The 13,514-nt window shown below is 52.4% G+C and overlaps 1 protein-coding gene across 1 annotated transcript; it reads right to left on the bottom strand.

Moving 5' to 3' along the window:
• Positions 1-481: 481 nt before the first annotated feature.
• Positions 482-4,485, bottom strand: NHP2 (NHP2 ribonucleoprotein). Its single transcript, XM_082723688.1, has 5 exons — positions 4,389-4,485; positions 3,576-3,830; positions 3,427-3,496; positions 1,428-1,533; positions 482-830 (listed from the first exon to the last, which is right to left on the bottom strand). Exons 2-5 carry the CDS (start codon positions 3,739-3,741, stop codon positions 705-707), a joined length of 468 nt encoding a protein of 155 aa, XP_082579814.1. The 5' UTR covers positions 3,742-3,830; positions 4,389-4,485; the 3' UTR covers positions 482-704.
• Positions 4,486-13,514: the final 9,029 nt, after the last annotated feature.

Here is a 13,514-nt window from a genome sequence, read left to right as displayed (position 1 = left end):
GGCACCTGAAGCCTGAGATGCTTGAAGGGCCTGGGTCACTGGGGTCATTATGGCGAGCAGGAGAACTGGCCTGGGGTTCATCTTCAGCTTCATATGTGTACTTCAAATGTCCTATGTATGTGACTAAATTGTTTCCAGAAGTTTCCCAGTGGCATTTCAGCCCCTTAGGGGCAGGGGAAGGAGGAAAGAGGAATGGGGGTGTCCCCAACACCAGCCGCAGGCGCAGGCTTCTGTGCATGGGGTCTGCCAGCAGCCTATGGTACAGCTCCCATTAGTGGGAGGCAGAAGCTGGGGGTGGGCAGCAGAGTCTGTTCTCAGCTGGAGTCTGGCACCAGCCTCACCGGCCCAGCAGCAGCACCAAACACCCTCGGAGTCCTTTGGGTTCTCTGGTGAGAAAGGCTGCTTCCACTCTCTCCTGCCTACCACCTCCTTGGCCCCACCAGCAGCTGCCACCGAAAAAACACCCACAGACTCACCACACTTTAGTCTTAGCATTTACTTCCCCCACACTCCATTCTGGAAACCGTCTGCACTGGTGCCGAAGGGAGAAGATGCAGCTCTGCCTTCCTGGAAGAGCTGGAGGAGTGGCCTGGGAGGAAGACGGGCCGCAGGGGGCCCAGGAAGAGGTGCGAGCACGGGCGATCAGGGGCAGAGAGCTGGCCCACCACCAGCCCTGCAGCTTCCGGAGCAGGTTCCCAAGTCCTTCAAATTGGGGATGGCAGGGCCTGCACTTCCTCTAGGCACTCATCATAAGCCTCCTGGTACTCTTCGTGGGGCTTGACCATGATCACACAGGTGGGGCGCTTGGAGCCCGCGGCTGCACCCAGGTCCTGCGGATGAAGGCAAGAAAGGCCATGTGGGGGAAAAGGCGGCACCACCTGTATGCCAGGGAGTCACAAAACCCTGACCCACTGGCTTCATCCAGCCCTCAGACATGCAGTTCAGTCCATGTCCCATCTGCCAACTTTCAAGCTGTGGGCTGGCAACAGTGGGCCTACACGGCCCCGTAGCAAGCGTGAATGAACTTCCGGCCTCAGAGGCTGCTGCCCAAGCCAGGGCCTATGTTCTCCTCATCTCTATGTGAGAATCAGGCCAGCTACCAGTCCCTTGAACAGCCCCCACTTCCCCAAGCACTGCAACCACCTAATAGGACTAACATGGGCTCAGCAACTGCATGGACAGAGCACATCCAGAGCACATCCTCGTATACCTCCTTTCTCATTCCCATGGTCCACGAGGGCGGGGATTCCCAGTTTCCAAGAAGGACACTGAGCCAGGGACCAGCAGAGCAAAGGATCCATTCAGATCAGTCTCAACTCCAAAGCTTCCATTTCTCCACTGTGGCCTGTTTGGACCAACCTGATGCCAGACCCTCTCCAGTTATGACCAAGATCGGGGAGGGGTGGGGGCGGGCATGTGTTCCTTACCGTCTTAGAGGGGATATAGACGTAGGGCAGATTCCGGTCTTCGCACATAACTGGGAGATGGCAGTATACCTCAATCGGCAACGTGTCTCCTGCCAAAACCATGATCCTATAGTGAGAGAAACACCATTTCTAACTTGCTCATTCCCTCTTTCAGTTGAAAGTGCTACCTCTGGACAGAGAAGATGGCCCCCCAACCCTCAAGGACCCCAAATGCGAATCTCCCACCTTCTGAGAGTGCATGCAAATTTGTTTGGTGATCACTTCTTCTGGGGAGCTGAGCCCTAGTTCTTGGCAAAGAAGTAAATAAATACCCCACACAGGTGACAAGTGGGATTCCACTGGGACAGGTGAGGTATGGAAGTGACACCAAGGAGTGAGAGCCAGCCAAAAAAGGAATCAGGAGGCAACTCTGGATCAGAAAGCTTAATGAAGAAGGTGTCAGGCAGCCTTTGGAGGGGCTGGAGGAGGGGAAAGCATCTGAGACTGAGAGAATCAGAATGACTGCACATACCCAGGAGCTGGCTGATGGGGGCCTGGGATGGCTTTGAAACCCAGGGAAGTGATGGGGACGGACAAGGAGGCTAGAGAAACTGGCAGCAGCAGAACCTCGGGGCCTTCAGTGCCAGGCTGAGAAGCCTGAGCTTGTCCCAAGAGTCACAGGGAAGCAATGAAGGCTCGCCAGAGAGCCATCAGGTAGGACTCCTGCCTGGCAAGGTGTCAGGGCTCTGGGGCAAGGGCCTTGGGAATCCTAAACACACCAAGGAAGAATATTGTCCAGAGAGGGGCAAGAGACAAACACAAGGAAAGAGCTCTTAGTTCCCTGTACTGGGCCCACTCTCCTAGGTTTCCTTTTGTCTTCCAGGCTGTCCTCTGCCGGCACCCCTTCAAGTGTCCTTTCAGTGCTTGCTGGTGCTCCTTACAACCTGACCCTTGGCTGCACCTTCTCCCTGGCTGACCTGGGCCACAGCCACGGCGTCAGGTGCCATGTATGTGCGCACAAATCCCAAATCTGTTCTCTCTGCCTGGCCTCTCCCAAGCCTCCAGTCTGTGTGGCCATCTGCCTATCTGACAGTTCTGCCAGTGGGCCAGGGAGTGTGTGTGTGTTTGTGTGTCCCATATCTAAACAGCAGCAAACTCATGATCTTCCCACGCAAAGCCGGGTCCCTCTAAATGGGCCCTCTGCTCAGCTGGAATCCAGACCTCCTCATTCCAAGTCTCAAAGTCCTCTCAGATTCATCCTCTTTAATTCTGTTTCAGCCACCAATAACCTAATTGCCATCGCCATCACCTGTCCTACACTGGAGCAGCCTCTTAGCTCAATTTGTTTGTGCGCCCCCCCCCCCCCCCCCCGCCAGTTGCCAGAAAACTCTTCACGAGGGTAAAGGTAATCATGTCATTCCCTGGCTTTAACCCTCGGTGGCCGGCAGAGCTCAGAGTACAAAAACTCAGTCTACCATGGCTTAGGAAGCTCCAGGAGAAGGCCAGGCTTCTGTCCACCACTACCTCTCTCCAGCCTGGGGCCAGTATCTTCTGGCAGAAAGCCCCGCACCCTAGACCAGACTTCCCACTGTGCATCACAGCCCCCAGCGAGACTCCGCTCTTGAGCACCAACAATGCAGCGCATACTTAAAGACGTGAAGCACCGAGAGGCTTCGTCCTGTCCTCGGAAGGGTTTATTGCCTGGCCTGGGGGCCAGAACGAGGTCATGAAGGCATTCTCACTGCAGCCTGTACAGCCCTTCGCAGTCCTCTCAGGACGTTCCATGAATGGAGGACGCTGGGCTCGACCCTGCGCGAGCTGCCTTATTCGGCGCGCTTTCCCCGGAACTCACTTTCCCGGTAGCGTTCCTCCGAGCCCTGGCGGGCGACGTGTACGGGAGGGAACCCACCCGGGGCCGGATTACCTCCAAGGACTTTCCCGAGCACCTCCCGAGTAGCGGGGATACCCGTGCTACCGTCCAGAGTCGCAAAACGCGCCGAGCGGGGTGGGGGGCGCTTACCCTTTCTCGCCTTTGTTGATAAACTTCTGAACCTCCTTCACCCCGCGCCGAATCTGCTTTTGCTTCACGGCTGCAACGACAGAGAAGTCAGTCCGGGGGCCTCGGCCCGCCGCCCGCGCCACCACCGGCCTCCGCGGCGGCCGCAGCACCTTTCTTGATGCACTTGTAGAGCTTCCGCGTGAGACGGCGAGAGGCCAGGGGCTGCGCGATGGGGTTCAGGTTCACCAGCAGCTCGTGGTAAGTGCGCTCCCCGAGGCACGCCTCCGCCTGCGCCTGAGCCTCCGGCCCGTCAGGATCAGCCTTTATTTTGGTCATCGCGGCGGCCGCGGCAACTAGGTAGCCCGCGCCGGGGTTGGGGGCTCCACGCGGCCCGGGCCTCAGAACCACTTCCGGGTCACCGCGTCCTGCGGAAAGCCGGCCGTGCACCACAGCCAATTAGGGAACGAAGTCTCTGACTCCAACCAATCGTTGAGGCTCAGCTCCTTACAAACAGACCGGGGGGCGGAGGGGCGGAGCACTTCAGAGGCGGGACTCGTCCAGAGGACTCGGAGGCAGGGGGCAGGGCCCGGCGGGGGGCGGGGCCCGGCGAGGGCGGGAAGGAACCAGGCTGCCGGCTGGGGCTGGTCGGAGAGCCCCGCCCCGCACGTACTGGGAGCGGAGGAGGAGGCGGTGGCGGTGGGGGTGTAACCACGTCAGGATCCTCCTGCCTGAGGGGCGGGGTCTGCGACGGAGCGGAAGCAGGGGATTCTAAACCTGGGAGGGATCTGACCGTCACGTGGTCCTGGGCGAGGTGCCGCAGGTGGCAAGGTGAAGTGAGAGCCCTGCGCGGCTAAGGGCTACTTGCGTTCTAACGTGGGTGTTCACACTCTGTGCTCCCCACCGCCCCACTCACGAGCGCCTCTCTTCCCGCAGCGACCTGCTCTCATGTTAACCCCGAGAGAGGGTCCCTTCTGCCGCCTTACCTGAAACTGCGGTCCCCGCCGACAGCCCCTGCCCCTTTGTTTTCCTCCTAGTTCCCAGGGCTGCCCGGCTGCCTGGCTTTACGCACAATCCAGGGTCTGGCTGAGACGCCGGCGGGCGGGGGGCGGGGTAGGGGCGGAGAGCGTGAGCCCCCCCTCCCCCGGGAACACTGGGGGAGCCGGCCCTGGGCTGCGGGGCGCGGTGGGGGACAGCTGCGAGCGGGCGCCCCCTCTGCAGGTAACCCTAGAGAGTTAGTAGATGCGGACGCCGAGGAGGTGAGCCGGACCAGACTGGCGTGGATCTCGTACGTCTGGCTAGTTTCTTCCACCGTGTCTTGGAAAACTGGATGGTTAGGGATTATATCTTTGCTACGAATTAACTGCCTTTGACCTGGTGTAGTAGGCCTGACATTTTTGCGGTGGGTGGCGGGACAGGCCGGTAAGTGGAACTTTAGGAGTATGCAGGTGGCCCTTGGGAGAATGGGTTTGTTAAACCAATTTAAAAATTGAACTTTTAACCCTGGAACCAAGTGCAAAGTCGTTCAATAAAAAACAAGTCGGATTTTTCTATTTTGCATTTCAATGAGAAAGATCGGGAGCCAATCCATCCTAACCTTGGATCCCAAATAATTTTCGCAAATAGAAACGTATGTCAGGGGCGCCTGGGTGACTCGGTTAAGCGGTTGCCTTCGGCTCGGGTCTTGATGCCACCATCCTGGGATTAAGTCCCACATCAGGCTCCCTGCTCAGCGGGGAGCCTGCTTCTCCCTCTGCCTGCTCCCCCTGCTTGTGTTCTCTCTCTCTGACAAAGAAAGAAAGAAAGAAAGAGAAACAGAAACATACGTCAATTGAACAATGCAAATGAGTTCTGTAAGCAATGAAAAAACAGTTTGAAAGTAAACAAAATTTGTATGCACAACCTAACAGGATAATGTTCTCACTTCGGAATTTAAAAAAAAAATTTTTTAAGATTTTATTTACTTATTTGACAGAGAGACAGCGAGAAGAGAATACAAGCAGGGGGAGTGGGAGAGGGAGAAGACTACCCCCTGCTGAGCAGGGAACCCATGATGCAGGCTTCTGGGATCATGACCTGAGTGGAAGGCAGCCACTTCACCGCTGGAACTATCCAGGTGCTCCTGAAGGTTGTTTCTCTAGTCCTGGTTCTGAGTGGTGTTCCTGTGAACGTTATCAGCCATGTCAGACCGCTGATAAAGCGTCAGGGTCACAAAGAGGTACCATGGGAAGATGTGTGCATGGGGCAGGATGAACTCCAGCCAGCAGAGAATTCCATCCCCCGGAAACCTGATTCAAGTGAAATTTTGCTTCACTCACCTTACCAAGGTCTCCGTTTTGAAGGGCCTCCCTGTTCTTATAGGGCAGGAGGAGGAAGGAAGTCAACACGTATGTGCCAAGCACATTACACGGAGTATTTCATCCTTTCCTCACAAAGAATACCTTTGTTATTCACAACTTATGGAGGCTCGCACGCTAAATAGCTCGGTCCTGCTCACACGAAGCTAGATTCCCATCCAGGTCCACTTGTCTGCAAGCCTACACTCTGTGCTCTGGGATACGTCCTCACTCAACTACACCATGCATTTTTTTTTTAAGATTTTTTGTTTATTTATTTGACAGATTGAGAGGGAGAGAAAGTGTGTGCACAACCTGGGGGAGCTGCAGAGGGAGAGGGAGAAGCAGGCTCCCCACCAAGCAGGGAGCCGGACATGGGGCTCCATTCCAGGACCCTGGGATCATGACCTGAGCTGAAGGCAGATGCTTAACCGGAAGAGCCACCTAGGTGCCCCACCATGCATTTTTTTTAAAGATTTTATTTATTTGACAGAGAGACAGAAAGCACAAGCAGGGGGAACAGCAGAGGGAGAGGAAGAAGCAGGCTCTGCGCTGAGCAGGGAGCACGATGTGGGGCTTGATCCCAGGCCCCTCATGACGAGAGCCAATCCCAAGGCAGATGCTTAACCACTGAGTCATCCAGGTCCCTTCCCCACCCCACCCCCCTGTATTTTTAAAACCAGGCTCAGACCTCTGTGCTGAGTGTGAAGTGACTTCTGTGACTTCGCTGATTTTGTTCTAACGACTATTGGAGCTCACTTGAAGCAGTGTAGACTGGGTGAGACAATATGGCTATGCCCAATGGGCAGTAGAGCAGGGCTCTGAAGGACAAGTGACCTTGGGCAATTCATTTAAACTCTCTCGGCTTCAGCCCCTTGTCTGTAAAGTGAGAAAGCTAGACCCAGATGCACTAAGGTCCCATCTTTTGAAAAGCTGGGGAGGGTGGTTTTTTTTAAAATTGTGATGAAATTCACATACCATACAGGTTGCCTATTTAAAGTGTACAAATCAGTGTGTGTGTGTGTGTGTGTGTTTAAGATTTTACTTATTTATTTGAGAGACTAGGAGAGAGAAAGAGCACAGGCAGGGGGAGAGGCAGAGGGACAAGCAGACTCCCCACTGAGCAGAGAGCCCTATGCAGGACTCCATCCCAGGACCCTGAGATCACGACCTGAGCTGAAGGCAGACACTTAACCGAATGAGCCACCCAGGCACCCCCAAATCAGTGGTTTTAGTATATTTTGTGAGTTGCACTGACATCAGCACAATTGATTTGAGAACATTTTCACCCCTTCACTAAAAAACCCCTGCACCCAGTGGTTATTACCCTCTGACCCCCTCAGCCTCCCCAGCTGGAGCAACCCCTCATTTACTTTCTGTTTCTATAGATTTCCCCGTTCTGGGCATGCCTTCGAAAGGGAATCATATAGTATGTGGCCTTTGTGTCTGGCTTCTTTCACTTAGCGTAATGTTTTCAGGGTTCATCCACATTGCCCCAGGTATCAGCATGTGTGAATATTATTACGTAAAATTCCACTGTATGGATGTTCTGCATTTTATCCGTCTGTCAGTTAATGGGTGACTGGGTTGTTTCTACCTTCTGGCTATTGTGAATAGTGCTTCTAGTTTCCGTGTGGGCATATGCTTTCAATTCTCCTGGATATACACCTAGAATTAGAATTCTATGTTTAACTTTCTGGGGAACCATCAAGCTGTTTCCCAAAGTAGCTGCACCATTTTCTGTCCCTAGCAGCAACATATGAGCATTCCAGTTTTCCCTAATTCTTACCAACACTTGATGTTATCTGACTTTTTTATTGTAGTGATTCCAGTGGTTGTGAAATTCAATCACCCTGTGGTTTTCATTTGGATTTCCCTGGTGGCTAATGATCGTGAGCAACTTTCCAATAAGCTATTTGCATTCCTTTGGAGAAATGTCTGTTCAGATCTTTTGCCCATTTTTAAATTGAGGAAGACTTTTAAAAAAAATTCTTAATTTTTTATTAACCTATAATGTATTATTAGCCCCAGGGGTACAGGTCTGCGAATCGCCAGGTTTACACACTTGACAGCACTCACCATAGCACATACCCTCCCCAATGTCCGTAACCCAACCACCCTCTCCTGACCCCCTTCCCCCAGCAACCCTCAGTTTGTTTTGTGAGATTAAGAGTCACTTATGGTTTGTCTCTCTCCCAATCCCATCTTGTTTCATTTATTCCCTTCCCTACCCACCAACCCCCCCGCCACTTTGCCTTTCAACTTCCTCATATCAGGGAGATCATATGATAATTGTCTTTCTCTGCTTGACTTATTTCGCTAAGCATGATACACTCTAGTTCCATTCACATTGTCGTAAATGGCAAGATTTCATTTCTTTTGATGGCTGCATAGTATTCCATTGTGTATATATACCACTTCTTCTTTATCCATTCATCTGTTGGTGGACATCTAGGTTCTTTCCATAGTTTGGCTATTGTGGACATTGCTGCTATAAACATTCGGGTGCACATGTCCCTTTGGATCACTACATTTGTATCTTTAGGGTAATACCCAGTAGTGCGATTGCTGGGTCATAGGGTAGTTCTATTTTCAACTTTTGAGGAATCTCCATGCTGTTTTCCAGAGTGGCTGCACCAGTTTGCATTCCCACCAACAGTGTAGAAAGGTTTCCCTTTCTCTGCAGAGGAAGACTTTTTTGAAGATTTATTTATTTATGAGCAGGAGAGAGGATGAGCACATGTGCACGAGGGGGGAGTATGGATGGAGGGAGAGAGAGAATCTCAAGCAGACTCCCCACTGAGCTCTGGGCCCCAAGACATGGCTTTGAGATCATGACCTGAGATGAAATTGAGGCTACAACCCTCAACTGACTGAGACACCCAGGTGCCCCTTGAGCATGAATGTTTGTTTGTTTGTTTGTTTGTTTGAAGATTTTATTTGACACTGAGAGAGAGGGAACACAAGCAGGGAGAGTGGCAGAGGGAGAAGCAGACTCCCCACTGAGCAAGGAGCCTGATGCGGGGCTCGATCCCAGGACCCTAAGATCATGACCCAAGCTGAGGGCAGACACTTAACCAACTGAGCCACCCAGGCACCCCTGATTTCCATAATTTATTTAAGGAGCCCCTACCAATGGACTAGTTTGTTTTTAGTGTTTTTACTATTTTGAGTGAGCTTGCAGTGAATATTATACTTTTGTGAGTCTTTCCAGGAGAAACTCCTAACACTTAAAATTTGCTATCTGCTGTATTACCCAGTATCCTCTACGGAGGTATGATTTACAATGGCTCGGAACAGTGTCTTGCCAACACTTGCCAAGACTGGGTTTTAGCAACTTTTTTGAGAAGGAAGGAGCTTGGTGATGATCCAGTGGGGACAAATGGTGTCTCATGTTCATTTACATTTCGTTAGTTCTCAGGAAAGCTGGATATTTCATATTTTTGTAGCTCTTTTGTGTGCTATTCTTGTCCAGTTTTTCTATAGGGTTTGTCTCTTGCCACTTTAGAAAAGCTTTTAGTACTTTGAGGAGAGTTTTCTAGTGCTCTTGTGGTTTCACTGTTTATATGAAAATGTTTGATCCATCGGGTTTAAAGTGATGTTGGAGCAAAGCTGGGCTCCAGCTTGATTTTCTTCCAGATGGCTCAGCCACTGTCCTGATGCTATCTACTGATCTACTGAATTCTTACTTGAGCCGTGCATTCATTTAAAATTCCTCTGTGGTGTACTAGATTCTTTTTTTTTTTTTTTTTTTTTTTTTTTTTTTTTTGGACAGAGAGAGGTAACACAAGCAGGGGGAGTGGGAGAGGGAGAAACAGGCTCTCCAGCAGAGCAGAGAGCCTGATGTGGGGCTCAATCCCAGAACTCTGAGATCATGACCTGAGCCAAAGGCAACTGCTTAACCAACTGAGCCACCCAGGCATCCCTAAATAAAATCTTAAAAATATAAAATAAAGGGGCACCTGGGTGGCTGAGTGGGTTAAGCCTCTGCCTTCAGCTCAGGTCATGATCCCAGGGTCCTGGGATCGAGCCCCACATCAGTCTCTCTGCTTAATGGGGAGCCTGCTTCCTCCTCTCTCTCACTGCCTGCCTCTCTGCCTACTTGTGATCTCTCTCTGTCAAATAAATAAAATCTTAAAAAAAAAATAAATAATATATATATATATATATATATATATATAATAAAGTAAAACCAAGCCCAGGGAAAGGCTTGATATGGGGAGAGGCGAAGGGCCTGGGCGTCAAACAGGCTAAGATTTGAATCCCGGGTGGACAGGTTATCAGCTTTTCCCCCCGCCCTGGGCACATTGTCTAACTTCACTGTGCTTCTGGTTTTTCTGCCTTTGAAATCAGATGAGGATGGAAGGAGAGAGATAGCACCAGGAAAGCACCCCCAGGGCTGCTCTCAGGCTTCTGGCTGACCATGTGCCAGGTTCCCTTCTGGGCCTGATGTTAGAGCACTGGGGTGAGGAAACCTTAGGGACCAAGACCTGGAGCTCAGGTCCCCTCATCCACAATCCTCCGGCTGTCCCTGAGTCCATTAGCAGGACCTGCTCAGCCCTCTCCCCCAATCTCCTCTTCAGAGGGAAACTGTCCCCCTAGATCTGAAGGGCGGCCGAGGCATGGGTGGTTGGGGTGTGGACAGACTGCAGACATCTGCCTTGGGGCATCTTCTTATGCACAGGTGGGCCCCTCACTATAAGGACAGAGAGGAGCCGATAGGACTAGAAGAGGTGGGGGTCAGGGACCCCATCCGTACTGTTGCTCTGAACCCTCCAATGTGAGGAGTGGGCCTCCATCTCCTTCCTCCCTCACTGATAGGTGGCAGGGCTGGGGGAAGTGGTGGGGAGCGGGATGTATCCATCCTGTCAATAAGCACGGAATGGGAAAAGATGGACTGGGTCCCAGAATTAGCTTCCTAGGGCTGGCCTGACAACGCACCACAAACCAGGTAGCTTAAAACAGCACAGACATATCTTCAGGCCATTCTAGAGATGAGAAATCTGAAAGCAAAATGCCAGCCGGGGCAGGCTCTCTCTGAAGGCTCTAGGGGAACATGTGTTCCACACTTTTCTCCTAGCTTCTGGAATTGCCACCGGGCCCTGGTGTTCCTTGGCTTGTGGATGCGTCCCTCCCACCCCTGCTTTGATAAAAGTCATGATCCCAGGGTTTTGGGATCGAGCCCCGCATCAGGCTCTCTGCTTAATGGGGAGCCTGCTTCCTCCTCTCTCTCTGCCTGCCTCTCTGCCTACTTGTGATCTCTCTCTGTCTCAAATAAATAAATAAAATCTTTTATATATATACACACACACACACACACACACACACACATACATACACATACATACATACATATGTAAAGTAAAACCAAGCTCAGGGAAAGGCTTGCTGTGGCTTGCCTTCTGGGCATCTCTCTCCACAGGGCGTTTTCCTCTTCTGCTAAGGACATGGGTCCTATGGGATCAGGACCTGCCGCCATAACCTCATCTTGACTACATCTGCAAAGACCCTATTTCTACAGATGGTCATGTGTGCACATAAGGGGTCAAGGCTTGAACAGATATTTTGGGGGGGGGGGGCTGGAGGGGGAGACACAATTCATCCCAGCACTGGAAAGTCCATCATCTGCATGGCATGATCTGGAGGTCCACGGGCAGCCGAGGGATGGGGTGAGGCTGTGGCCGCCTCGTGGGCCATCTGGCCGGGTTGGGGTGGTGATAGCACTGAGGGCGGGGCCTGGAGGGACTCCTGTCACTAGGTCACAAGCTTCACCACTGACTCTTCCTTCCACTTTCCCAGCTGGTAGCCTGGGGCAGGCATTGACATGTGGCTCTGATTTCTGGCAGGGATATAATTAGAAGGGGCGGCCTGGACTTTTGGAAGCTTGAGGGACCCTGGGGATTACCTAATCCAGACATTTCACAGACGGGAAGCTGAGGCAATTCTAGGAGGTGCTCCGTGTTCTGTGTTGGGTGCCTGCGCAGAGAAGGGCAGCCAGGGCTGTGGACCATGGCTCCCACTGGGGGTGGGAAGGGGGTGGCTGCGTTATTCAGCCCACTCCAGCCCTAATCAGAGCCTGCCTAAAGCAGGGTCCACTCCAAGCCACCAACACCAGTCCACAAGGTGTTTTTCTCAGCTGGGTTGTTTCTGTTTTGTTTTTTTTTGTCTGGGGCTGCCTGGAGGAAGAGGTGGGGTGGGGGAGGGCGGGGTGTCGCCCTGTTTCAGTTCTTACTCTCACTTCCACCATCCCAATGCCTGTGGGTGTTGGGAGGGGCGGGCTTTGTCTGTCACCCTCTGCTGTGGGCTTCGAAATCTCCCAGGAGCTCTCCTCTGCTGGAGATTGTCCTCTGGCGTTTACTCTCCTGTTTTGGTAAAGCTTGGCGGGGTATAACTAGGTGTGTGCGTGCGTACACGCATGCACGTGTAACCTGCCCCCTTTGCAGGGTCCCATGCCGCCTCCCCTGTGTAGAATAGGATTCTGGAGCCTGTGCTTCCTGAACATTGTCTGTTCCTGTGCTCTTTTTCCACAGTCCCCTGGAACCAGCATTGGCATGCCCGCCAGACTTCATGCTGCGGAGCTCGTTCTGTTCCCTAAATAGCTCATCCCCAAGCAGCACCATCCTGGGCTCCGGCTGCAGGTCACCGCCAAAGCCAGGGCAGAGGGGGCCAGCGTGGGCCACTCACTCCCCGGGACTGGAAGGCTGAGCAGCCGGAGCTAACAGACCCTTGGGAGTAGAAGGGACGCTGGGGAGGCGTTGGGTCTCCGTAGGGCACTTGTCACTCATTCCAGAAAACGTACTGAGCCCCTGGAGTCTGCTAGGCTTTGGAGGGAGAGACAGTGAACTAGAGAGAGAAAGCCCTTGCCTCCCCAGAGATTCTAAGGGCGGGAGAAAATAGCCCTGGCATCCGGAAGGGATCTGGGGGAACCTGCTCCCTGCTGAGATTTGCGAGATGCCTGGAGGAGGGGTTCTGGGAATGCCTGGAAGTAAGGAGCTGGGAGGGCAGGGAGGAGGGGCGAGGGTCCTTGGGGATGGCCACCCTCAATGCTCACTGCAGCCTTGCTCTCTTGTTGGGGGTCTGCTGTGTTATGACATAGAAAACTCCAGAAGGGGATACCTGGCAGGGAGTCAGTGCTCGGAAAACACTGGAGTGAATGAACTTCACGCTGCGGGGTGGGGTGCACTGCTGGAGTTTGAATTGGGGAGTAGGTGCGCCTGGCTGGCTCAGTCAGAAGAGCATGTGACTCTTGATCTTGGGGTCGTGAGTTTGAGCCCCATGTCGGGTGTAGCGATTACCAAACAAACAACCCTTAAAAAATAAATAAATAAATAAATAGGGGCGCCTAGGTAGCTCTGTTGGTTGAACATCAGACCTTGGTTTCGGCTCAGGTCGTGATCTCAGGGTTGCGGGATGAAGCCCCCAGTCTGCCTTCGTGCTCAGCACAAAGTCGGCTTGGGATTCTCGCCCTCCCTCTGCCCTTACCCCCCAGTCCTGTGCGTATGCGCTTGCTCTCTCTCTCCTGCAAATAAATAAATCTTAAAAATAAATCATTTAATTAAAAAGGGGTTCCCGGGTGGCTCAGTCAGTTAAGTGTCAGACTCTTGATTTTGGCTGTTTCATCTCAGGCTCAGGTCATGACATGAGGATGGTAGGATCGCTCGGCAGGGAGTCTGCTTGGGATTCTCTCTCGCCCTCTGCCCCTCCCCCCCAAAATAAACTCTTTCAAAATACATAAATAAACTTTTAAAAATGATAAAATAAATAGGGGAGTAAGCC

The sequence above is a fragment of the Mustela nivalis genome, assembly GCF_964662115.1.
Source record: "Mustela nivalis genome assembly, chromosome: 3".
Taxonomy (NCBI): Eukaryota; Metazoa; Chordata; class Mammalia; order Carnivora; family Mustelidae; genus Mustela; species Mustela nivalis.
This window is presented reverse-complemented; position numbering and strand designations above follow the sequence as displayed.